The sequence below is a fragment of the Notothenia rossii genome (assembly GCF_949606895.1).
Source record: "Notothenia rossii genome assembly, chromosome: 9".
Classification (NCBI taxonomy): Eukaryota; Metazoa; Chordata; class Actinopteri; order Perciformes; family Nototheniidae; genus Notothenia; species Notothenia rossii.
Genome location: NC_136907.1, coordinates 44,405,722 through 44,433,205, shown reverse-complemented (window position 1 = coordinate 44,433,205; position 27,484 = coordinate 44,405,722). Strand labels below are relative to the sequence as shown.

The following is a 27,484-nucleotide window of genomic DNA, read 5'->3' as shown; positions in this document are numbered from 1 at the left end:
AGCTGAGCTGACATTTTCTGTAAACCCACCAATCGTGTGAGAGCCCAGATTATCTCCCATTATGCATGCAACAGTACCTTTATAGATCTCTCCTTCAAAAGATATGCCCCTTTCCTCAAGCTCACACAAGTCTGACACAAGCTTACTGAAAATCGTATCCACTGTAAAATCTTTGCAATCTTTCTCTATACAGAGTAGTGCCAACTGTATTTGATCAACAGTTGATCGCTGGTGTGGATGGAAATTTGCCAGAGTGAAGTAGACAGCTAATACCTTGTGCTTTTGCTTGGCAGATCCAAGTGGATTAGCCACCTCAAATGCATCCTGAAATAGCATCACCTTTAAAGACCCTGGATCTGAGGAAAACATGGCATTCGATTTCATTGCCCACCCATCAGTGACATCACTGAGTACATCATCTTCAACATGAGGAATAGAACTGTGCTGAGCTGCACCTCCCTGTTTCAGAATTGCTCTGAGGGTTTCCAGTATTGGAATGTAATGATAGTGCCTCTTCTGACCTGAAGATTGACTTCAACAGGCTGAACATATACAGGACTGTCTCAGAAAATTAGAATATTGTGATAAAGTTCTTTATTTTCTGTAATGCAATTAAAAAAACAAAAATGTCATACATTCTGGATTCATTACAAATCAACTGAAATATTGCAAGCCTTTTATTATTTTAATATTGCTGATTATGGCATACAGCTTAAGAAAACTCAAATATCCTATCTCTAAATATTAGAATATCATGAAAAAGTATACTAGTAGGGTGTTCAACGAATCACTTGAATCGTCTAATTAACTCGAAACACCTGCAAGGGTTTCCTGAGCCTTGAAAAACACTCAGCTTGGTTCAGTAAACTAAATCACAAGTATGGGGAAGACTGCTGATCTGACTGCTGTCCAGAGGACCGTCATTGACACCCTCCATCAGGAGGGTAAGACACAAAAAGAAATTTCTCAAAGAGCAAGCTGTTCACAGAATGCAGTTTCAAAGCACATCCACAAAAAGTCTGTTGGAAGGGGGAAATGTGGCAGGAAACGCTGCACAACCAAGAGAGATGACCGCAGCCTTAACAGCATTGTGAAGAAGAGTCGCTTCCAGAATTTGGGGGAGCTTCAAAGACAGTGGACTGAAGCTGGAGTCCAGGTATCAAAAGTCACTGTTCACAGACGTGTCCGGGAAATGGGCTACAATAGCCGTATTCCCATGGTCAAGCCACTTCTGAACTCAAGACAACGGAAGAGGCGTCTGACTTGGGCTAAGGAAAAGAAGCACTGGACAGTTGCACAGTGGTCCAAAGTCCTCTTTTCAGACGAAAGCAAGTTTTGTATTTCATTTGGAAGTCAAGGCGCCAGAGTCTGGAGAAAGGCTGGAGAGGAGCAAAATCCAAGTTGCTTGAAATCCAGTATGAAGTTCCCACAGTCAGCGATGGTTTGGGGAGCCATGTCAGCTGCTGGTGTTGGTCCACTGTGTTTCATCAAGCCCAGAGTAAATGCAGCTGTGTACCAAGAGATTTTAGAGCACTACATGCTTCCGTCTGCTGAAAAGCTCTATGGAGATGAGGAATTCATTTTCCAGCATGATCTGGCACCTGCCCACAGTGCCAAAACCACCAGTAACTGGTGTACTGACCATGGCATTACTGTCCTCGATTGGCCTGCAAATTCCCCTGACCTGAACCCCATAGAGAATATGTGGGGTATTGTGAAGAAGAAGCTGAAAGACACCAGACCCAACAATGCTAATGAGCTAAAGGCCGCTATTGAAGCATCCTGGGCATCCATAACACCTCAGCAATGCCACAGGCTGATTGCCTCCATGCCACGCCGCATTGATGCAGTAATCCGTGCAAAAGGATTCCCAACCAAGTACTGAGTGCATTAATGGACATTTTCAAATGTTTGATTGTGTTTTGCTGTTATAAATCTTTTTTTTTTACTTGGTCTGAGGAACTATTCTAATTTTTTGAGATAGGATTTTTGAGTTTTCTTAAGCTGTATGCCATAATCAGCAATATTAAAATAATAAAAGGCTTGCAATATTTCAGTTGATTTGTAATGAATCCAGAATGTATGACATTTTTGTTTTTTTAATTGCATTACAGAAAATAAAGAACTTTATCACAATATTCTAATTTTCTGAGACAGCCCTGTATATGAGACTTCAAAGGTCTTTTATTTTGAAACTGTACTTCAGAATGTCCTGATTTTTTCTGAGTGACGACATGGGGTGTCCTGCTATCACCCTGGAGTGAGATGGATCTATGATACTGGACAGTCTTTGTTTTATTCTCATCCAAAAACAGGGATGATAGCTCATAAATGAGACTTCAAAGGTCTTTTATTTTGAAACTCTACATCAGAATGTCCTATTTTTTCTGAGTGACTAGATGGGGTGTCCTGCTATCACCCTGGAGTGAGATGGATCTATGATACTGGACAGTTTTTGTTTTATTCTCATCTAAAAACAGGGATGATAGCTCATACAATAGAGATTTCAAAGGTCTTTTATTTTGAAACTCTACATCAGAATGTCCTGATTTTTTCTGAGTGACTAGATGGGATGTCCTGCTATCACCCTGAAGTGAAATGAGTCTTTGATACTGGACAGTTTTGGTTTTATTCTCATCTAAACACAGAGGGATGATTTTTTTTTACTCTACCGTAATGCATAGGATATTCGCGCACCGCAATATCACGTGAGGGCTGGCTTGACTAGGTTTTCCCGAGTGGAGGCTGGCTTGACCGCAGTTAGTTTAGCATACTCAGCCCGACTCAGCCTGGTTGTTCCTGGCCCTAAAACCACGATTTTATGGGGCCATTACATCACCAGAAGTCCCAATTTAAGGGGTAATTTCTCTCAAAGAAAATGTTTTACTCACTATATCAACAGCCCCACCAAAAATATTTTCCACCAGCCGCCACTGATAGTAACTACCCCAGTTCCTAAACTGTAATGTGAGCGCAGCATTAAAGTGAGCCGGGCCTAATAAGGCCTAACCAAACCGAGCGAGGCCTGCAGTGTAAATGCGCCATAAGTGGGCCTGTCTGTCAATTAATCCCCGGGCCACTTTTCCCCCCCAGTCCGCCCCTGAAGTGGACCCTTGTTTCAGTGAAAGTATACTGTGGAGCTCAGTGTTTCCCGAATCCAACTTAAAGGCGTACCTTGTTGGGCCACCCAGGTACACTTACAGCAGCCCAAGTATGTTTGCGACTCCATTCAGGTATCATATTTCACTTTAGTGCTGGTTTAGTGCTGGTTTACTCAAGTACTGTACTTAGTAGAATTTTGAGATACTTGTACTTCACTTGAGTGTTTCCATATTTTTTTACTGTGTACTTCTACTCCACTACAATTCAGAGGTAAATGGTGCACTTTTACTCCACTACTATGTGTTTAATAGCTTACCTTTAGTTACTTTACAGATTTGGTTAAGATGCCTATTGGTTACTGGTGGCGTTTCATGAGTTTATGTTTATCAGTTTATTTGTTCATATAGACACCTAAAGTATATCATATATTATATGATATAAATATCTTTATGTGAGATAAGGGATCGTTGCTCACTATGATATGATCAATTGTGTTATATGCTCCAGGAAGGATACAGTATATTGTTGAATATATATTCAAGATAGCGATATACTGTATATAACATTACATTAATTGTAATTCAATATACATACATCAATCATTTATGGATAAAAGGATAACTTCACCGTTTATGAACAAGATGTGTGTTTATACATGATTATATGTGTAGATAACCTGTATAAATAATGGTTAACATGGTGTCAGTGTTGTTCGCTTTGCAGTGTAGTTCTCTCTAAAACTTGCATTGTTATTTTACTTAAAGTTTAGATGATCACTAAACCTATAAGCCATAAAGAAATGGGAGATGCGGAATGGACGGGCTTTGGCCTTCAGGAGGGATAAACCCGCTCCAAGGAAACGGAAGTTACGTGACCTCCGTCAGAAGGTACAGTATAGAAACATATGTAGCTATTACTTATTATTCACATATGATAAGTATATTACTGAACATTTACAATTTACTGGTGCAAATATTATCAATCAAAGGATTTACACTGAGTGTCTCACTCCAGACTAAAACATAATGATGATAGTTTCAGATTAAGAAATGCCTCATGCATATATCACACCCCCAGTAGTTACCCCCAGAGCCCAGCATCTTCCCTGTGGTCTGCCAGGAGCCCCCAGAGCCCAGCCTCCTCCCTGTGGTCTGCCAGGAGCCCCCAGAGCCCAGCCTCCTCCCAAGCAGTCTTTGGGTGCTGTCCATGTACGGCAGGGATATCCTCTCCCACATGGACCATATCAAGGCCAGCATCACCTCCACATTTGGTTCCATCTTAAAGATGGACTCAACCAAAAAGGTCAAATAGAACGTGACTGTGTATTTGATTTCCATGTTTGTTAAACTCTCCTATAAATAATAGTTGATCGCACTCATAACATTACATATATCATTTTTATTATAAATGTGTTCGATGAAATAGTCTGTTGTCACATTTCAGATCACAAAGCATCAGGCCGGCCACAGCAAAGGGACAGCGGCAGATCTTCCCTGCTCCACCCTCAGGCCCTCAGATGGTGATGCAGCTCTTCCCTGCTCCACCCATAGGCCCTCAGGTAGTGATGCAGCTCCTCCCTGCTCCACCCTCTGGCCCTCAGGTAGTGATGCAGCTCTTCCCTGCTCCACCTTCAGGCCCTCAGGTGGTGATGCAGCTCTTCCCTGCTCCACCATCAGGTCCTCAAGTGGTGATATAGCTCTTCCTTGCTCCACCCTCTGGCCCTCAGGTGGTGATGCAGCTCTTCCCTGCTCCACCTTCTGGCCCTCAGGTAGTGATGCAGCTCTTCCCTGCTCCACCTTCTGGCCCTCAGGTAGTGATGTAGCTCTTCCCTGCTCCACCATCAGGTCCTCAGGTAGTGATGCAGCTCTTCCCTGCTCCACCTTCTGGCCCTCAGGTAGTGATGTAGCTCTTCCCTGCTCCACCCTCTGGCCCTCAGGTGGTGATGTAGCTCTTCCCTGCTCCACCCTCTGGCCCTCAGGTAGTGATGTAGCTCTTCCCTGCTCCACCCTCTGGTCCTCAGGTGGTGATGTAGCTCTTCCCTGATCCACCCTCTGGCCCTCAGGTGGTGATGCAGAGTTTCCCGGCACCACATCTGAGCTCTCAGATGGAGCTGCAGCTCTTCCCTGCCCCACCTTTGGGCTCCATGATATGTTGTCCAGTGGCCTCACAGGTTCCTGTCCTGGTCGCTGCTCCACAGGCCCTGAATGCCAGCCTCTCTCTGCTTTTCCTGCTCCTGCTCCATACAGCCAAAAACTGACCAGTGCAGAAAGTTTGGGACTGTGGATACTGGACACAGCCTGTTCGGCCCCCTTAGGTCATAAGTGTAATGTTTAATGAAGGTTTCACATTGTTCATTGTTGTTATAGGACTTTTATTTTGACGCTTTAAGTTAGACAGGAAACCGGGTACAGGAAGTAGGAGAAAGTGAACTGAAGAGTAAAAGGGTCAAGTCCGTCAGAAAGCAATGACTGAAAGTGTAAGGATTAGTAACATGTATTGTGTGTATTTATGTGATGACATTTGGAGATGTTTAAGCTTGTGTGGAGTTTATTTTGATATAACATTACAAGGTTGATTCTTATTATTAAATTATATGCTTATTGTGCTCATGAGATGTTGCTATGACTATGGAATAAATAGACACAGTCACCAATCAGGTTCTGAATGGTTGGATACGAAACGAAGGGAATAGTCATAGAAGAAAGTTCAGCTTGACCCGGTGTCTGCTTACATAAGCATTGTTGCTGTCTGCATCACCGCAGAATGATACAGAGTACTGTCATAAGGAAATTGATATTGATCCCACCAGGGAACGTCAGTTAGAGAAACTAAAATAAATAATAAATGAGAGATCCCAAAACGTTGTTCTTTAAATGTTGTTTTGTGTTTTCTATTGGTTTTTGCTACTGAGAGGCTCAAATGCTATAGTTATACAGTTGTTTCTGAAAAATGATAAATATAATAACTTAAATAAATGTTATTGAATCTTTTCACGTGATGTCTATATTTTTTGCAGAAAATTCTGGATGAAAGTATTGATAAGAGTATCGATATATACCAGTAACGATAAGCAGTATGAAACCGATACCAATCCCCACTTATTAAACAGCCACCACTGGAATCTTATTATATTGGGTTAGATAACCTTTATCTGCAACTGAACATACTGATTTGAACAGAATGAATAAGCGTGCAAATAATACAGACAATACAAGTCATTTAAAATGTCAATGTCAACGTTTGAATTGAAGCTTGGCACTTTGTGGTACGATCCTCCTTACTTGTGTGTACTTGGATGGCATTAGTCCACACCACTGAGCCTGGTATCACACCTAATCATATTAGACACTGTTGCCTAATATGATTATATATTAATATGATATTAAAGTGACCATGAAGGTGACAGTGGAGATAAAGCTTATTCCTTTATCTGTGCCCCGTCCTTTTCTAAACTTGTGTTCCCCTCTCCTGTCAGTCATAATGTTCCACACACTACTCAGTGACCGATTGACAGAAGATAAATAACAACAAATAATTACTCAAGACCAAAAGGTAAGAATTTCAGGCTGTATTAGTTTGGTGTCATTAGAAATGGGTTAAACATAACTCTACCTCTTCACTGTTAAGTGGCGATCAATTGGTTTGCAACACATTTACATTCAGATATTTTCTTTGTATATTTATTAATGCAATACAATTTTACAAGAAATGCTTAATGTTTTAGGTGGCATTTGGTGGTATATATGATTATATCCTTTAATCAAATCATTTGTTGATAGATATATTATAAAGTTGTATGTCTGTTCAAGTCATGTTATTCCACGTTTGAAGTCAACTTTGATCTTCATTTTAATTTCTTAAAACTAACCATGCATTAAATGAATTGCTTTGATAAGAAGAAGGATTTCACTGATTGAGATTAAAGGGTATTATCAATTTCTGTTGGATGCAGTTTTGATTAGGATCCAGCTGTGTCAGCACGATAGCTTTTAACCCTTAGATGCATAAGTGGGCCTTTTTTGACCCGGTGAGGTGGTTTTCTTAAAGTATCTTTGTAATTACATTTTTTTATCATTTAATATTCCAGCTATTCCTCAAAAAACATGTTTTGGATATCATACCATTCACATTTTAAATTTACATTTTAAGAAATTGTAGTTTTTGTATTAGTACCCCAAGCTTCCATAAGTGGGTCAAAAATGACCCCCATGCTTTTCCTATGGGATCCTATGGGAACCTTTGATTCTTATCACCTGTGGCTGTCAGGACTACATTCACTGTGGACCACACAGACTACATCACAAGTGACACCTCTCAGGAAGATTATTGTACACAGCAAGATCTGATACATGTCAGTATAATAATAATAATAATAATAATAATAATAATAATAATACATTATATTTGTATAGAGCTTTTCAAGGACTCAAAATCGCTTTACAATATAAGGGGAGGTTAGGGTGGGGGGTATAGGACTATCAAACTCCGCCATGGATTGATGCGGGGGGGGGGGCTACGAGTAGACAAGAGGAGAAGAGATGAGTTTTGAAAAGGGACTGGAATACTGTGAGGGTCTCAGAATAGCGGAGATCTTTGCATCAATATGTTCAAAACGATTTTTTTCAAAAAGTAAAAAAAATGTTTAAAATTATAAATAGTGAAATATTAAATATAAAACATTTCAAGTGTGAACCAAAATATAATACTGAATATTATACAAGTGATTTTTTTCTTAACCAAAATGACAGAAATGTCATAAAAACTCATATTATTCTAATACGGGTCCTTTTTGACCCACTTATGGAAGAGTGTAGGGTCCAGTCACTCGTGCATCTAAGGGTTAATGTAGCTTCCTCCTGAGTGCATTACATGATACTTTTTTGAGCACCAGTCATCAAAGTTGGCATCGAACAACATTTAATTTATTGGAAGAATTCATGCCATTTGGTTCATTTGACTCAAATGAACCGAAATATAATGATTCGACATCACAGATGAGAAATATATATTCAATAAAATGAATTCTGTATAGTCCTAACCCTTCATTCATAAGTGAATATGCTGCCATCCAAATAGTTTTAAAATAAAAAGTTACATCTGTAGCTTTTCTCTAATTCTACATTTTTAGAATCACAGCAATAGAATAAAATAAAAAGTAGCTTGGGTTATAAAAAGGTACGCAGAAAAACATTTTTAGTTAGCAGAACATGTCAAATCACTCACATGCCACTACTTACTAAAATGCATTTGTAGACGTCAGACTTCTGGTAATCTCAGTATGATCTGATAAGTAGACATCAGCCTGGATCCCAGTAACTGATTGTGATGACAACATGTTGCTGATAGTTAGGTCTGCAAGTGTCACAGTGATGAGTGCTGCGTATTCAAGTTAGGGCTATGTTAGGCTATACTAAAATGCCTGAATTAAAGACAATCATTTTCTCAGTATGTTTGCCTTTTGTCCAGACTAAATGTCTGGTGGTATCTTATTCTTTTGACAAAACATAGACAATAAATTATCTTTTATATCATACAGTTAAGCTTGAATCATGTATAAATAAAACTGCTTCAAACAAGATACAATAAAATATAGTGAACTCACAAAGTCTGAGCTAACTATTTACTAACAATGTACAAGCAATACGATCAAAACAAAAACTCAACTTGGTATTTCAGGGGTTTATTTGGGATGGAATTGTAAGATGTTCTTTCCTAACGACATGTGTTCACCTGCGCTCTGTGACCGGTGAGATGATCCAGTGTGTGTGTTCTCTGTTAGACTGCTAGCATGATGTCCGGCCAGGAGGAGGAGGAGCTACCTGTCAATCACACAGGTCAGAGGCATGAGTCAGAGAGATGCAGCAGACATGAATTGCTATATTGTCTACATTCACTCTCAGTATTATACGTTTTCAAAATCATCATATCATCATTAACACTTTGACATAAAACCGATACATATGTATTTTATTGAGGTATCATGCAATTATATTTCTAATGACTTCATGCAGTTTCATTTATACGTTATATTTAAGTGCGTTTTCATGTTTTTATTTGTGGTCTTTCTCTGTATCTGCAGGTCCAAAGGGTGTAATAAATGACTGGCGGAGGTTTAAGTTGGACAGCTTGGATCCGACTGTCCCTCAAAGCAAGAGAGAGCTGCTCAGACAAATGTCCAGCCCAAGAGAGGATGACAAGGAGAGACTCAACAGAAAGGTGGATGGAAACACTCATTGAACCTCACACAAAGGAAAGCATGACATTGATAGATATTAAAGTAAATTAGAGGATGACAATAGACTAGAACTGTACAGTATGTGCCAATGAAATGCTTTCTACAGAGATTTAGAATCCAAATGACAGCCTGAGTCTTCCACACACAAAGAAACAGACATACACAAGACAGACTTAATCATACAACTAAGGTGCAGAATATTCTACTGCAGCTTTTTTTGGTTCCTCAGTATGTAGCTGTAACAACATATTCCTCACCCCCAGATGAGTGTTCAGGAGTACGAAATGATCCAAGAGGAGGATGAAGGTAGCCTGAAGCGCTACAGAACTCAGTCCATGCAGGAGATGCACGAGCGCCTGAGCTTCGGACCCGCGTTTGAAGAAGTCAAAGAACTTGAGTCTGGAGACGCCTTCCTAGAAGTCATAGAGAAGGAACATCAGATGACTCTCGTGATAGTCCACATTTACCAGCACGGTCTCAAAGGTTGGTTTTATAGGTTTAGCTCATCGACTCATGTTACAATTAGGGCTGCCCTCAACTCAGGATTTTTCTAGACGACCGATCGTCTTCAATTAGATTAGTCGACTAATTGTTGCACGTTTATGATATATTTATTGTAAGGCACTTTGGATAAAAGCGTCAGCTAAATGCTATGTAATTCAATGTAATGTAATATTTGTTTCCACTGCTGTACTGTTTGCTAACAGTTCTGCCTTGTTTCCTCCTGTGTTAGGCTGCGAGCAGCTGAACTCATGTCTGGACTGCCTGGCTCTGGAGTACTCCAGCATTAGATTCTGCCGTATTGATGCTGTGGCTACAGGCGCTGCTGAGCGCTTCACCCCTGAGGTTAGTAAACTCTCTAAAGTAAAGCAGCAGAGAAAGTAATAATAATGGTAATATTATTAAGACATGACCTATGACCAATTACACACATTTGATTGAATCACAATATTCCCTATCAGGTATATGTAGCAGTGTTTGTAGTCACACTTTTAAGAATAACTGTGAGGTAATGAGAAGCAAATTGACGTTAAACACCTCACATGACCATTATTTGTCCAATTTGAGTGTGTGGCACTAAAGACCAACACCTTTTAAAAAACCAGAACCAAAGAGCACAATCAAATTATTGACAAGACAAAATTGCTTTTGTCCTCTTATCATTGTGAACTAAATCATGCCTGAATGCAAAGCTTGACATGCAAAGCTTGACATGCATAGCGAAAATAACTAAATTGCTGATTTTTTTTGTCATATTTAACGGCTAAAACAAATCAAATTGTTGGTTTAGCATTTTCAACAGTTTAACTGAAATTGGAGTTGCATTGATCTCCTTGTTATGGTAAAAAGGTTAAAATGATTGTTCTAAGAGAATAAGTAGTGACTATAAAAGCAGTGTCACTTCCACTGAGCAGCCTCAGCCTGCAGGTTCATTTTCCTGTTCATGTGCTTCCAGGTACTTCCTGCCCTGCTAGTGTACAAAGCTGGTGAGTTACTGGGTCATTTCCTGACTGTTACCAAACACTTCAATGAAGACTTCTTCGCAACAGATGTGGAAGGTTTTCTCAATGAATATGGCCTGTTACCGAAGAAGGAGTTCACAGCATGGGCTGATGATGAGGACGAAGGAGGGGATGTGGAATAGTAACAGAAGGAAAGAGAAACAGATGGAGGAGAAGGGGGGAGTTTGGAGAAAGGCAGAACTGGAGTAAACAGAGAGGGAATATAACAATAAAGGAGCATGGGAATAGAGAGTTGAGGAAAGGGATTGGGGAAGAACTGGAGGAAAACAGTGGCGGGGAAATGTTGCAGTCATGACACTAGAGTTAGAAAAACCTATACATGGCACGTGCAAATAAATACACAACAGTCAAATATGCCAGACACTGAATGCTGGTTATATAAACAGAGTAAGCTGCCGTTGTTGTGAGAAAGTCTGTGCTGAAATATTGCTTTGCATCAACATCATAGCTCTACAATAAAAGGCAACTTAACCAAATGCTCTCTGTCTGTCTCTGTTTGGATCACAATACAGATATTCAGCAGGTCAGCTGTCAGACTTCTTTTGTGGTAATATTTGTACTTGCCACAATAGTACGTGGTGTGTGTGGGTAACATGCGTTTTTAAGTTGTTGAGATTTCACCCATCCACATCCACACAGCAAACAATGTGTAAGAATTAAGTGTGACATCATTGAGGGACACACAAGTTACACATATTTGAAAAAGCAGTTTTAATAGAAAGATCCAATTTCAGAGACAAGTCCCCTGTTTTGCAAATCCATAATTTTAAAGTATTATAAACGATTGTTGCGGGAAAATACAGTTTAACATGTTATCTCATACTGTTGGAGCTGTGTGATTTTGCAGCTCCTCCTGGGAGACCGGAGGAGCCAAGACTGGATTAATTTGTTTCTACACAGAAAATATAGACTGTTCTCTCCTGCATTTCTTTAGAGTTGACTCTTTTAAGGGCAAAGAGCAACATTCACTACCGTAAAGGGAACATATGTAACAGGTCACACTACTGTCTACTTGCATTGGTTGCCAACCTGATTTACGAATATTATGCTGAATGCCGTGAAAACTATATTAGTGTAACATTACTTTCTGCCAGGGGCGGACTGGCCATTGGGAATACCGGGAGTTTTCCCGGTGGGCCGGTGCTGTGTTTTTTGGGGGGGTTGGCAGGGAAACGGGGTTCAGGAGGGGTGGCTGTACCCGTAGGATAGAAAAGAGGGAAGTGACGCCTGACTCAGAGGTTGCACGGCTGTGGAGAAGAACGTGTTGCCCACATTCTGTTAATGAGTTTAGGCTACTTAGCTAGCAGGTTTATTGTTTTGTGTGCAGTCACTTTTGCCTCCACTTGCTGTTCAAATACATGTTCCCGGGGGAGCATGCCCGCGGACTCCCCTAGAGGAGGTGAGGTCCACCACCTGCCCACACCCCCTGTTAAATTGTCTCACCCACATTGAGGATGCTTCATACGCCCATGTTTTATTCCATGCGTTAAGTCAGGCAAATTAGGTCCAAATGTTATTGCATCAATGATCTGTTAACATTAAAATCACTAAATATATGCTGTAACTATTTTTGCTCTAGGCAACTCAAGGGCTCAGGTAATGTGATTACTATAAGAATAATGGTCCAAAATAACATAAAATGCATCGGGTTTTTTGTTAAGTAAAATACTTTCGTCGCCGGCTGGCCGATACATGCCGCGCATTAAGTGGGCCTGTCTGTCAATTAATCCCCGGGCCACTTTCCCCCCCCAGTCCGCCCCTGCTTTCTGCTCCTTTTAGCAGCATACCTCGTGTGTGTGAGTTGAACCATATCTCTGTATGTGATTTAACTCCTTCTTGCAATAATAAATTGGGACCTGATCATTGATTCTCAAGCCATGAGAAAAGCCTTTTAAGTTATAAAATCTATGGCAATAAACAATCCCCATAACCAATGGTTGATGTGTAATGCGTTAACTACACGAGGGTACAAAGGTGACAGAATTAAGGATTAGGCCTACAGTGTTTTAAGGTTGTACGTTATTTGGACGGTCTTTCATGTTAATTGAAGCTCCAATGAGCTGTATTTAGTCCGATAGTTCAAATTGGATGGATCAGTTCAACTTTCAACGCTGCTCTGGTGGAGCAAACATCCCCGAGTTCAGCCTCTCAGGTGCTTGCTTCCTCTCAGTCTCAACTGTTCCCAAAATGCTATACAAATCAAACGGTGTTGTTTTCTACATGATCAGGTGTTATGGTAAACCTTGATAACATATTTGGTTAGCTATATATCTGTCAATATGTTTTATTGGAGCAGTTATTATGCTTAGCACGAACATAAATGCTGCCTGGTAGTCTGAACTTTGGGAAATATATCTTCCATTTCCCATGTTTGTAGTCCATTCTCACTGTTTTGACAGTGGGGCTAGCGATTAGCACAAGGATTCTATGGTCGTGATTTGTGTGATCCAATAAATGTTAGCGAGCAATTACATTAATTAATAAAGTGAAACCTCACATTTGAAGAAGATGCAGGATGACGCGCGCTACCTCAAACGGTGAGTCATAGAGCTAACATGAATCCAACAGCGTTAGTTAAATATGTTTTTTTGTGAAAGTAACGTAAGCTAGCTAGCATTACTACCATTCTTTCTGCAATATATCTGTTATTATAATTAAAATATGCCAACATACTACGTCAGCTGCAACTATAGACGTTTGCCAAGCACCGAGGGTTGATAAGACTAGTGTTAGTTATTGAAATCCAATCGTATCTAATTAGCCTTGTTAACGTGTTATTACCTGGAGAGAAGCTCACACCAATGACTGCTATAATTTCGGGTAATTTTATGTTTTCGTGGTCTTCGGGCAAAGGGAGCACCTAATGTTGGTGGTCCTAAGAGATTTTTTTTATTCGCGTTAACCTCCCAAACAATTCGGCATACATGTAAACAACAAATAAAACACCTAGGTGGAGAAACATCTTACATTTGTCATGCTTGCAGCTGATCTTTGTGAATCGGTACACCGAACAAACTTGTGTTGTGTGGTGGATTTTCACAGTGCCGAATCTACCACAATACCATACAAACACTACATATGTATTTCATTTCCAACCGACCAATTATTTTTTGCCGCTAAGCACAACGCCATTAAACCAACAGATAATTGAACGGGGTTCGCCATTACGTTCCCTTAATAAAGGGGGCTGGGGTATCTTCGTTACAGCTTACATAGCTAGCAAGCTACTGTGAAACATGGAGCGATAAACTGACTATCAAACGAGCTGTCTTCTGTTGAGCTGTCTTACACTGAGTTGAGCTAGCTTTTCTTATGGTTCAGCTCTTTATGTTATGAAACATACGTTAGTCGGTTAACAGGCCTCTGCTGTACAGTATCTCGCTCTCTGGGTGTGTCTTCCATTACACTAGGCACTATCATATGTTTGTTTTGATGGATGCTTACATAGATGGTTTAATGTGTTTGAATGTTACTGGCTTGACAGCCGAGGACCATAACAGGATATACCAATATCTTTATGCATTTATTTTGCTTGTTTCCTTAATCAACATTTAAAGTCATTTAGATTAGATTACACTTTATTGTCGTTGCACAGAGTACAGATACTAAGACAACGAAATGTAGTTAGCATCTCACAAGAAGTGCAAAACAAGCAGAAAGTGCAGAATTATTCATGCTATCATATACATACAGTGGGGCAAAAAAGTATTTAGTCAGCCACCAATTGTGCAAGTTCTCCCACTTAAAAAGATGACAGAGGCCTGTAATGTTCATCCTAGGTATACTTCAACTATGAGAGAGAAAAATGAGAATTAAAAAAAAAAAAAAATCCAGAAAATCACATTGTCTGATTTTTAAAGAATTTATTTGCAAATTATGGTGGAAAATAAGTATTTGATCAATAACAAAAGTTCATCTCAATACTTTGTTATATACCCTTTGTTGGCAATTACAGAGGTCAAACGTTTTCTGTAAGTCTTCAAAAGGTTTTCACACACTGTTGCTGGTATTTTGGCCCATTCCTCCATGCAGATCTCCTCTAGAGCAGTGATGTTTCGGGGCTGTCGCTGGGCAACACAGACTTTCAACTCCCTCCAAAGATTTTCTATGGGGTTGAGATCTGGAGACTGGCTAGGCCACTCCAGGACCTTGAAATGCTTCTTACGAAGCCACTCCTTCGTTGCCCGGGCGGTGTGTTTGGGATCATTGTCATGCTGAAAGACCTAGCCACGTTTCATCTTCAATGCCCTTGCTGATGGAAGGAGGTTGTCACTCAAAATATCACGATACATGGCCCCATTCATTCTTTCCTTTACACGGATCAGTCGTCCTGGTCCCTTTGCAGAAAAACAGCCCCAAAGCATGATGTTTCCACCCCCATGTTTCACAGTAGGTATGGTGTTCTTTGGATGCAACTCAGCATTCTTTCTCCTCCAAACACGTCTAGTTGAGTTTTTACCAAAAAGTTATATTTTGGTTTAATCTGACCATATGACATTCTCCTAATCCTCTTCTGGATCATGCTCTCTAGCAAACTTCAGACGGGCCTGGACATGTACTGGCTTAAGCAGGGGGAAACTTCTGGCACTGCAGGATTTGAGTCCCTGGCGGCGTAGTGTGTTACTTTGGTCCCAGCTCTCTGGAGGTCATTGACAAGGTCCCTCCGTGTGGTTCTGGGATTTTTGCTCACCGTTCTTGTGATCATTTTGACCCCACGGGGTGAGATCTTGCGTGGAGCCCCAGATCGAGGGAGATTATCAGTGGTCTTGTATGTCTTCCATTTTCTAATAATTGCTCCCACAGTTGATTTCTTCACACCAAGCTGCTTACCTATGGCAGATTCAGTCTTCCCAGCCTGGTGCAGGTCTACAATTTTGTTTCTGGTGTCCTTTGACAGCTCTTTGGTCTTGGCCATAGTGGAGTTTGGAGTGTGACTGTTTGAGGTTGTGGACAGGTGTCTTTTATACTGATAACGAGTTCAAACAGGTGCCATTAATACAGTTAACAAGTGGAGGACAGAGGAGGCTCTTAAAGAAGAAGTTACAGGTCTGAGAGCCAGAAATCTTGTTTGTTTGTAGGTGACCAAATACTTATTTTCCACCATAATTTGAAAATAAATTCTTAAAAAAATCAGACAATGTGATTTTCTGGATTTTTTTTTTCTCATTTTGTCTTATAGTTGAGGTATACCTAGGGTGAAAATTACAGGCCTCTCTCATCTTTTTAAGTGGGAGAACTTGCACAATTGGTGGCTGACTAAATACTTTTTTGCCCCACTGTATATACATGTGGAAGATACAAACTATGAGAGACTTTACATAGACTTTACATCTATGAACACTATAAGGAATTATAAACAGCAATATCATTATATACACTATAGATCAGGTATACAAATAGACAGTGTAATAAACTAGAAATAATAAATATGAATACACTTTAGCAGAACTCTTTGAAAGAGATATGACATCTTATTATGGACATTTAGAAATGTGGAAATGGAGCCACATTTGCTTGTTAGTTTTGAGAGAGACATTGATTCATTTATGGAATCTAAAACTTAAGCCAAATGCAAGGGTTTGTAAAAATGTATTTAAACTGGAGTTTTACAAAGTTATGGAACAACAATGTTTTTAGTCATTGTTTTCACATCTGCTGTTCATCTTCACCCAAAGCAAAGTGACTGCGGGCAGTCTGGATGTGCACCCTACAGAGAAGGCCCTGGTGGTCCACTACGAGGTGGAAGCCTCTATACTGGCCGAGGGAGGAGGGCATATGCTGGGTGAGCGGAAGGAGGGACAAAAAATGTGAGTTTACTCTTGATTCCCACACAGAACCCTATTCTTTACCATAAGATCTGAGGCTGAAGTCTCTCTTTTTTTCTTCCTCTATTTGAATTGAAATTAAAGGAAGTTTAAGTTTCAGCTAAATACCTATTATCATCTCCTTTATCTCGCCATCCACTCCAGATTGTATTCACATCTTTCTCTACCTCTTCCTCATTATTGTTTTTTAACCAACCTGAGTGAATAGGATTAGATAACCATATAAGCAGCCATCTGTTTGGTATGCTAACATGGAATGGACTAGTGTCATTTATCAGCTTGTTCCTAAAATATCTGGAAACATTGTAAATAATGATGTTAGAAGTATTTTTTCACCATAATTATAGGTTGGTAATGGTTTATCATCATGTTACATGTACTTCAGTTAAGTATTACGTTTCAAATGACTCATGCCTGCATTCTTATAAACATATTTAACACTTCCTTCTCTTTGTCCTCACTCCAGTATCCGAGTGAAGAGTCTGTCTCCGAGTACAGATGTGGGGGCTTTGGCAAAGAAAGTGGTGGAGGAGTGTAAACTCATCCCTGCTTCCCGTTTGCCCCAGGTGGAGCAGCTCCTCTACTACCTGCAGAACAGGAAGTCAACTCCTGTGGAGGGCAAAAGTCAGTCATGTCTTCTTTTTTCCAACCTTGCTGTTGAGTCTCAACATATCCCATAGTTCACCATCAAAGTTAGATGCAAACCCAATAGACAAATTCAGTTTACTTGAAGCATCTACCGTGGCACAGATGAAGGTTGTGTCTTGTTTTTCCAACCCAGTTTAGATTCAACCACGGCAACTTCCGCATTAACGTAGCTCTGCGTAAAGAGAAAGTCGCCATTAACGCTGAAGTAATATCACGTCTACTCTAGCTTGATAAAAAACGACATGGGCTGTATATCAGTCAGTGCTTCATAGAAGATGAAAACGCGCTTTTTTAATATGAAAGAAGATCAAAGTTATGCATAGCTGAGTAAATGTTAATATTATTTTTTATATTAATTCACCATGGATTTTAAAATGATAAGCTAGAGCAGTGGTTCTCAACTGGTCAGGCCTCGGGACCCACTTTTTCCTTAGTCAATAGATCGCGACCAGAAATTTTTAACCACTCAAATCTTTTCAACAAAAAAATCATGCAGTAATATATACGCTTTTCAGCATACATTATTAGTTACAGTGAAGTACAGTGCATATATCCATTATATCCCTTCACAGAACTAAAGTATGCTTTTAAATAAGGTTTAATGAGATGATGGAATCAAAGCTGAACTGTATAACACAAAAAGGCACAGATGCTGACAACCCAACTGTTTTGTCAGAGCTTGAGAAGTGCAATTCGCATCTGGCTCCAGTCCAGCAGGTGGAGACAGGGAGCCTAGGGTCTGTGATTCCAGTGAGAATGGGGCTCAAAGGAAGAGTGTGAGCTTCCTATTTAATGAGCTAAATGCAACACACCTGGGAATAGGTTCGGTCGACGAACAACCCGGAAGTGGAAGTGAAGTCGGAGACGCGTGACAGAAAGCTCAGAGAGAATCGGAAAACTCGGATACATACAGAAACGGTAGCATTGGACTGTTATTGTTTGGCGGATTTGCATAAACTGTACATTGAGTGTTTCATCATGTCAACCAGCTCAGATGGTAGCCAAAGAGACGATATGGAATGGATGATATCCAAAGCTGCGAGGAAGAAAAGATCTTTGAAAGAAAGAGCTAGAAGGTGGTCGGATTGGTCGGGTGAAGCCGACAAGGCTAATGTTACGTCCCAACTAGGGGAAGAGGAATGCAACACACACCAGTATGGAATTGGTATTAATTATAAGTGTTTATTTAAAAACAGCTGTGAACAAAATGGCAGGCAAGCAGCCTGAAACAAACAAAGGCGCCAAAAGGGCACAGGTTGACAAATAACCAACTAAAGGAGGACTCAAAAAGGGAGTCTTAAGACATACAGGGAAAATACATAATATACTAAATAAGGAACGAAACAAAACCTCACTCTAAAAGTGGTACAACTAACACAAATAATCTATACAGAAACACAGCTAAACTACAGGCAACAGTCACAAATCCTAACTATACTCTAAACACTAACTAAGCTACTCTACACTCTAACTAATCACACAAGTTTTAACCCCAGAACAAAGAGCAAGTAGCGAGAGGCATCTGTCCACCTACAGAGCCTCCAGAATGAGGATTGTCCCCAAGCTTTGTAGTCATCTCCAGCAGGTGTGCGCCGGCTGTGCGCTGCGATTGGAGTGCGTCGGGCCCGGCGTGCTCCAATCGCAATCTTCAGGAGGCGGACCAGGAGATGGGAGCCAATACCGGGAGGGCAACCGCACAGCTCATTTACATAGAACACACAGCTGAAAACACTCAAACGATCAGGAAGGCAGCAGCCGTAACACTCCCCCCCTTAAGACACAAACCCACAGGTTTTGTGAACCTAAGCACTCTAACGAAATTCCTAATAACACACATTCATCACAAACTCAACCTGACACACTAACATCACAAACTCAACCTGGACAAGCATCGGCCAACACATTCTCTGAACCCTTTAATGACGGGTGTCTACTGCTGTAGTCCCGCACAATCCGAGCCCATTGCAGGAGACGCTGATTGTGCGTGGACACGCTAGGGCAGAATATGAATGGATCGTAACACGTACACATCACAATTGGCCAAAGGCTGGGTCCAACATCAATATTAGCATGTTGTAGAGCCAACACTAACACTAAGATCCGATACACGAGCTGACTCTCTTGGGTTACCGGGAGTGTCGAGAAGTCTAGAGGCTTGTCTGAGCCGGCGTGTTGCGCCAGTCTCGCGACATCCTCACGAGGAGGAGGGGGAGCCACAATTTCTGGCTTCTCCTCGGACACAGCTTCCTCTGAAGGCACAGGCACAATCACAGGATCAGCTAATGAAACATCAGGGTCACATTTACTTGCCTGTTCGCGTGCGCGTGTAGCCAGGCCAATGCCTTTAGGCGGGGATATATTCTGCCGCTGTTCCTTGCGTTTCAGAGCTGCGCAATTGGCGATGACATGTCCAGGTTTATGACAGTAAAAACACTCCCTCTCTTCTCTGTTCACGTTACACACATTTGCTGGCTGAGTAAATGGTGCGGCTGACACACGGCGGGATCTCTCCGTAGAGACAGGGGAAAACACAGTTTTATGCATCAGCACATACTCATCAGCTAACACAGCGGCAGCAGAGAGAGAGTTTACCCTTTGTTTGTTCACGTACTCCGCAATGCGATCAGGCAAACACTTCTTAAACTCCTCCAACATGATCAATTCTCTCAGAGAAGAATAATCCGTAGCATTACATGAAGCAATCCACTTAGCAAAACACATTCCCTTTTTCCTAGCGAACTCTACGTGCGTTTGATCAGGACTCTTCCTATCGTGTCTAAACTTTTGCCGGTAAGCTTCAGGAACTAACTCATACGCTCCGAGGATGGCACCTTTTACTGAGTCATACTGCAGGCTGTCCTCTAACGTGAGAGCCACAACTGCTTCCCGAGCTTTTCCATGTAATTTGCACGTTACCATCAGAGCCCAAACTTCAACCGGCCACCGCAATGCTGTAGCAATGCTCTCGAATGCGCCAAAATAGGCATCCACCTCAGTCTCACAGAATGTTGGCACTAGCGAAATATGGTTACTCACGTCAAAGGCAGGTAGAGGAGGTGGAGATGACAAGTTTCTTCCGGCAGAGTCAAAAGCACCGGATGCGCGCAGTTGGGAGTCTAGCTCCAGCTGACGAATCCGTATCTGGACTTCCTTATCTGCCTCGATTTTCTTTAGCTCCAACTGAAACTGCCTGTCTTGCTCCCTGTCTTTTGCCTCCAACTGAAGTCGGGCGAGGCGGACTTTAAGTTTATTCCCTTCCCGGGAATCTGTACTACCAACCGGAGAGGGTGGACATTTACGAGGCGGCCTGAGCAGTGCTTCACACGGCTCGCCCCCCTCGCTGCCACTACCCTCTGGTTTAGCACGGTCATTTGGCACAGTGAGCTCAGCTTGTGCAGGCCGCATCAGAAAACCCCTTTCCACCAACTCATCCACCACCAGAGCCTTTAACTCTTTTTTTAACAATTGTTTTGCCACTGGGAGACCGAAATGTTGCGCTATCTCATATAAGTCGTTTCTACGACACTGAACTAACTGCTCATGAGAAGGACAGACCAAAAACGACTCCAAATCAAAAGTTGCCATACTCAGCTAAAACTGCAATCAAACCTTACCAAATTGTTTTTAGCTATACACAACCACTTATAACCCCAGGAAAGTAGTTAATATCCCGGACGAGCCCCCCATGTATGTTACGTCCCAACTAGGGGAAGAGGAATGCAACACACACCAGTATGGAATTGGTATTAATTATAAGTGTTTATTTAAAACAGCTGTGAACAAAATGGCAGGCAAGCAGCCTGAAACAAACAAAGGCGCCAAAAGGGCACAGGTTGACAAATAACCAACTAAAGGAGGACTCAAAAAGGGAGTCTTAAGACATACAGGGAAAATACATACTAATATACTAAATAAGGAACGAAACAAAACCTCACTCTAAAAGTGGTACAACTAACACAAATAATCTATACAGAAACACAGCTAAACTACAGGCAACAGTCACAAATCCTAACTATACTCTAAACACTAACTAAGCTACTCTACACTCTAACTAATCACACAAGTTTTAACCCCAGAACAAAGAGCAAGTAGCGAGAGGCATCTGTCCACCTACAGAGCCTCCAGAATGAGGATTTTCCCCAAGCTTTGTAGTCATCTCCAGCAGGTGTGCGCCGGCTGTGCGCTGCGATTGGAGTGCGTCGGGCCCGGCGTGCTCCAATCGCAATCTTCAGGAGGCGGACCAGGAGATGGGAGCCATTACCGGGAGGGCAACCGCACAGCTCATTTACATAGAACACACAGCTGAAAACACTCAAACGATCAGGAAGGCAGCAGCCGTAACAGCTAATCAAAGCAAAAAATCAAAAATCAGTCAAAGTGTCAGCCAAGCAATGTTGGATAAAGAACTAGAAAAAGAGTGGAAAGTTGTAATAGAATTCAATCAGGATGGTGGGCATTACCACCCGATTAAACTTACCAAAGCAATTGAAAAAGAGATTGGAAAAATTAAATTGGCTATATTCATGAACAACAAGCGGGTTTTGATACATGCCAATAACAAACAGCAGCAGGAAAAGATTCTGGGAATGAACTCACTGAATGGGGAGAAAATGAAGGCGCATGTCCCAGGAGCAATGGCAAAACTGAGAGGAGTAATTTCAGGAGTACCATTGGACATGTCAGTGGAAGATATTAAAAGTGAATTAAAAGGAGGTAAAGTAGTGGAAGTCACAAGGCTTAAAAGCAAACGGGATGGCACATTCAAAGAAACACTATCAGTTCTCATTCAGTTTGAGAGAACATTACCTAAGGCAGTACAAATGGGATATTTGAACTTCACTGTTAGGGAGTACATTCCCAAACCTCTCAGGTGTTACGCATGTCAACGAATGGGGCACACAGCGCAGCAGTGTAAAGGGCAGCTAAGGTGTGCGAGATGCGGAGGAAAACATGAGTATGGAAAATGTGAAAAGGATGCAAAGGTTAAATGTTGTAACTGCGGAGGAGGAGGAGTGCTGCGTTTGGAGGATGTGAAGTGCAGAGAGAGGCCAGAGAGGTGCAGAGGGTTAAGATTACAAACAAAGTTTCATACGCAGAAGCAATAAAGAAAGTAAAGGGAACAATAACAATCAATAAGACCCCTATTGTAATGGAGCAGAGCATTACAATACAAAATGGCAGGAACACACCAAAAAGTAATCTTCAAATCCAACCCCACAGCGCCACCAAGAGTAAAGAGGATGATGATGTTCTAGGAGTGAAAAAGGTGAATCTTGTGGTATTCATATGCCATACTGTAAATGTTGCATTACAGTTAAAAAAGAAAAGTGATAGAATCAAAGCCATTGTGGAGGCAGCTGGAAAATTCCTAGACATGAAAGATATTAAAGCAGATCAGATACATGCAATGTTAGCTATAAATGGAGCTTGGGAAAATGAAAATCAGGATGAGGGTTAGATCCTTAATCATGGTTCTGCACATTCTACAGTGGAACGCAAGAAGCCTCATAGCTAATGGTCAAGAATTCAAGAAATATATATATGAGCTAGAGGTGGTCCCTGAGGTAATATGTGTGCAAGAAACCTGGTTACGACCTCAATTAGACTTTGTCATTCCAGGATTTAGCTGTATAAGGCATTATAGAGCTAATAGTCAAAATGGTGGAGGGTGTGCCACGTTTCTCAAAGATGGTGTGGTATATAGGGAGGTGCAATCTCCTGATGATATAGAGTGTATTATAGTGGAAATTTGCAACCCTAGGAAACAAGATAACATTAGGATAATCAATTTATACAACCCATGTAAAAATCTAACCACTGATATATTTAAAGAAATAGCAGGCAATAAACATAGGAAGGAAGTTTGGTGTGGTGATTTCAATGCACACAACAGTCTATGGGGCAGCAACCATACAGATAGTAACGGAAATATAGTGGAAGAAATGCTGGAGGAAAGAACACTAATATGCCTTAATCATGGACATGGCACAAGAGTAGATGTACACAGGGGGAAAGTCTCATGCCTGGATCTGACATTAGTGTCAAACTGTTTGGTTCATACATGCGAATGGTTTGTTTTGAATAGCTCCACTGTAGGAAGTGACCATTATCCAGTGCTTACTAAAATGAATACTAATGTATATATGCAGGAAGGAGGTGTAATAACCAGGTGGTGCTTTGCTAAAGCTGATTGGGGGAAATTTAGGATATGGTGTGAGGAGTCGGTACACCTGCTAACATCAGAGGGAAGCATAGAGTTCATTACAAGCCAAATAACGCAACATATACTGAATGCAGCAGAGAACAGTATACCCAAAACAACAATCAAGGGTAGGAAGAAAGTGGTGCCATGGTGGAATGAGGAATGCAGCAGGGCTATTAAAGAGCGAAATAATGCATTTAGAGAATTAAAGAAAAACATGACGCAAAATAATGTTATAGAGTTTCAAAGGAAAAGGGCATCTGCTCGAAGGACAATTAAATATACAAAAAAGAGAACATGGAGAGAATTTTGTTCTACCATTGGCAGAGGAGTTAAATTGGGTGATGTCTGGTCCATGTTTAAGCGGATGAGTGGGAAAAGGAAATCCATTAAAATTCCAGCCTTGGTGGATGGGGAGAGGCTGGCAGTGACAGATAAAGAGAAGGCAGATATGTTAGGAAGGACACTTGCAGCAGTACATAGTGGGGAGCATCTCAGTGATATGCATAGGCAGCAAAAACAGCAGTTACTAGCAGAGAATAAAAACGTGAAGGAGAAGAGACAGGATAATAGGTCGGCTCTGGACGTGGAATTTACAATGTCAGAACTCAAAATAGCCTTACAAGGTACAGGATATACAGCCCCAGGACAAGACCAGCTATGCTATGCTATGTTTAGACAATTACCTATAGAAACTATGAAAATGGTGTTGAGTCTTTTCAATAAAATCTGGAGAGAAGGAAATATGCCAAGTGTGTGGAAAACAGCAATCGTGCTACCATTCAATAAGCCAGGGAAAGATACAGCTAACCCTAGTAACTACAGACCAATAGCTCTTACATCACACCTATGTAAATGGATGGAAAAGATCAATGTCCGTAGGCTCTCACATGTACTGGAACAGAAAGGGCTGCTGAATAGTTTTCAGAGCGGATTTCGTAAAGGGCGTTCCACAATAGATGCGCTAGTAAGAGTGAGTAACGATGTGGAAAAAACATTGAAAATGAAAGAGATAATGGCAATAGTGTACTTTGACATTGAAAAGGCGTATGACTCTATGTGGAGGGATGGGTTACTGATCAAATTGGGTAGAATGGGTATTGGAGGGAGAATGTACAATTGGGTAAGGGCCTTTTTAACAGACAGGACATTTAGAGTAAAGGTTGGAGCAGATATTTCAAATTATTTTGAAATAGGAAATGGTATTCCCCAAGGGAGTGCAGTCAGTCCAATATTATTCAACATCATGATTAATGATATATTTACATGCTTAGACACATGCATACAATCGGCTCTGTACGCAGATGATGGGGCTATTTGGATGAGGGGAAGAAATGCCCCATACGTAATGGAGAATATAGCTAGAGCGATTACAAAAGTGGAGAGGTGGTCATATAACTGGGGATTCAAAATGTCAGAAAGCAAGTCATGCTACATGGTATTTACAAACAAACGCAAGATTGATGGCCAACAGCTAACACTATATGAGCGTCCAATGACAAAGGTGAATGAGTTCAAATACCTAGGACTGTGGTTTGATAGCAAATACACATGGAACATGCATATTAATCAAGTGGAAACAAAATGCAAAAAAGTGTAAAATGTATTGTGAGCTGTAGCTGGATGCAACTGGGGCGCAGATAAACAAGCATTAATAGACATTTACAGATCAATTACAAGGTCCACAATAGACTACGGTTGTATAGTATATGGAGCAGCAGCAAAAACATCGCTTTTAAAAATTGATAGAATACAATATAAAGCATTGCGGCTGTGTATTGGAGCAATAAAGTCATCCCCTATTAATGCAGTTCTGATAGAAGCAGGAGAGACACCTCTGGAGATCAGAAGAGAGAAACTTGCTCTGTCATACTGGGTCAGACTACAAGGTAGTGGAGAAGAAAATATTACAAACAGAATATTACAGGATTGCTGGGAATATGCAAAATTCCAGGGACGTGGGTTTGACTGGACGAGTAAGGAAAGAACGAGGGCATATGGAGTGGAGAATATCCCGTTTACCAAAGCAACTCCATTTAGCAGTGTTCCCCCATGGCTGTTCCCAGAAGCTAACATAGATATGAATATCATAGAAAGGAAAAAAGAGTGGCAAATAAATGAAGTGGGAATTAAAACAAGTATGTATCTGAACGAAAAGTACTACAATTACCTACAAATGTATACAGATGGCTCTAAGAACAAGGAAGAGCGTGTTGGAGTTGGCATATACATCCCAGACTTTAACATATCTATTTTAAAAAGAACATCTGATCAATTATCAGTGTATACAGCAGAAATGCTTGCTGTAATAATAGGATTGCAGTGGGTTGAAGAGGTCAGACCAGATAGGGTGGTTATATGTACAGATTCATTGTCCATATTACAAAGCATACAATCAACAACAACTACTAGAGAAGACATTCTCATAGAACTGAATCATAGCCTGTTAAGACTGCACAGAAGCGGCATAGATCTCTAGTTCTGCTGGGTGCCTGCACATGAAGGGGTGAAAGGGAACGAGTGTGCTGAAAGATTAGCAAAAACTGCACTACAAAAGCAAATAACACTACCAGTTCAACTTGGTAAAGGAGAAGGAAAAGCAGTCATTAAGAAGAAAGGGATGGAGATCTGGCAGAAAAGGTGGGAGAAAGACCAGAAAGGCAAGGACTATCACAAAGTACAAAATACAATTACAATTAATATTCATAAAGAAAGAAACAGAAGGGAGGAAATCATGATGGCTAGACTCCGAATAAATCACACGGCTTTGAATAGTACGCTGTATATCATGGGGAAAAGTGACAGTAACAAGTGTGGGAAATGTGCAGTAAAAGATGATGTAGAACATATATTGTTAAATTGTGACATCTATAAAGCGGAAAGAGAACAATTAAAGGCTAAAGTCTTAGAGGCAGAGAGGGAGTGGAGTGTGGTTGGTGTTTTGGGAACAAAAGGAGAGGGAGTAAAAGCTACCAGAAAGGCACTGTTTACATTTTTGAGTGAAACTGGGGTAGGAAAAATAATTTAACATTAGGTCAGGAAAGAACATAGATTTGTTTTGTTTTGTTTTATTTATTTAATGGTTTTATTAATTTATTTTTATTTTTATTTTGATTAGAACATAGGTTAATGAGTTGGAATGATGTGATGATGCATACTCAGTGCTTGAATTGGGCCGGTACTCACCGGTACGCAGTACCGGCATTTCTGATTTTTAGCCATGTGGTACCGGCACTTCTTACTGAGTACCGGCAAGGTGCCGGTACTCAGTAAAATGCCGGTACTCAGCCGACGGCAATATACGTATATATTGTAAACGCAACGCAGCGCAAATGTGGGTCTGACTCTGCCTCACAGAGGGTGACTGGCTGTCTACATGACGTGGCCTGCCGACATTGCCACTTTCATACAGATCATACTAATGCCCTCGATTGGTCTCTGTGTCATTCAAGCTCGGGAGGGTGTGTGTTGGTGTATGTGTGGCGCGAGCGAGCGAGAAAGCGCGCGCACCGGTTACGTGTATTGTTGTTAGCATCTGGTGCTAGCTAGCTGCGCTAACGGATATAAGGAGCTTTTTCAACAACAAGGTGGAGGGAGAGTCCTTTGCTCTCAGACTGAGAGGCTGAAACTACAGCTCTGGTGAGGTAAATTACTCTCTGAGTCTTTAGATAGTTAACTTAGTTTAAGTTATCTCAGTGGGTCTCAAACGGTTCGGTCACCATTTATGTAAACACATATTTCCATTTGAGGGGGTAGTGATTAGTAAAATATGCATGAATAATACAAACAAAATGTTAACTAGGTGAAAAAAGGTCAGATAAACTTTTTGAGAGCTAAAACTAGTCTTTGCTGTTGCCTCAAAGAGGAGCAGGGGGGAGAGGAGGGAGACAGGAGAGGCCGATTCAGGAGCCCAGACACACTCACAACTATAAATGAACCAAAAACAAAT

General features: G+C 41.0%; 3 protein-coding genes across 3 annotated transcripts in view; 2 read left to right on the top strand and 1 right to left on the bottom strand.

Annotated features, from left to right (window-relative positions):
• Positions 1-8,890: 8,890 nt before the first annotated feature.
• LOC307020519 (phosducin-like) lies at positions 8,891-10,982 on the top strand (the record flags this gene model as incomplete). The annotated part of the gene is made up of 5 exons (XM_079651932.1): positions 8,891-8,936; positions 9,182-9,318; positions 9,601-9,820; positions 10,071-10,183; positions 10,794-10,982. 5 exons carry the CDS (start codon positions 8,891-8,893, stop codon positions 10,980-10,982), a joined length of 705 nt encoding a protein of 234 aa, XP_079508058.1.
• A 2,256-nt stretch (positions 10,983-13,238) lies between these two features.
• LOC307019879 (kinesin-associated protein 3-like) overlaps positions 13,239-27,484 on the top strand; it is a 68,368-nt gene continuing 54,122 nt past the window's right edge. Inside the window, exons 1-3 of the mRNA XM_079650982.1 lie at positions 13,239-13,397; positions 16,536-16,667; positions 17,152-17,309. Of these exons, the coding sequence (XP_079507108.1) occupies positions 13,369-13,397; positions 16,536-16,667; positions 17,152-17,309 (319 nt within the window). The 5' untranslated portion in view covers positions 13,239-13,368. The remainder of the gene's footprint in view (positions 13,398-16,535; positions 16,668-17,151; positions 17,310-27,484) is intronic.
• Positions 18,448-21,500, bottom strand: LOC307018283 (uncharacterized protein). The gene is made up of 2 exons (XM_079648445.1): positions 19,464-21,500; positions 18,448-19,055 (listed from the first exon to the last, which is right to left on the bottom strand). Exons 1-2 carry the CDS (start codon positions 20,916-20,918, stop codon positions 19,035-19,037), a joined length of 1,476 nt encoding a protein of 491 aa, XP_079504571.1. The 5' UTR covers positions 20,919-21,500; the 3' UTR covers positions 18,448-19,034.

Bases quoted from the DNA above. Each gene is read 5' to 3' on its own strand.
- LOC307018283 (XM_079648445.1), bottom strand. From the start codon at position 20,918: ATGGCAACTTTTGATTTGGAGTCGTTTTTGGTCTGTCCTTCTCATGAG. The intron at 19,056-19,463 runs GTAACCCAAGAG...GAGTGTTTTCAG, and splicing joins TAGACTTCTCGACACTCCCG to CTGTGTGTTCTATGTAAATG.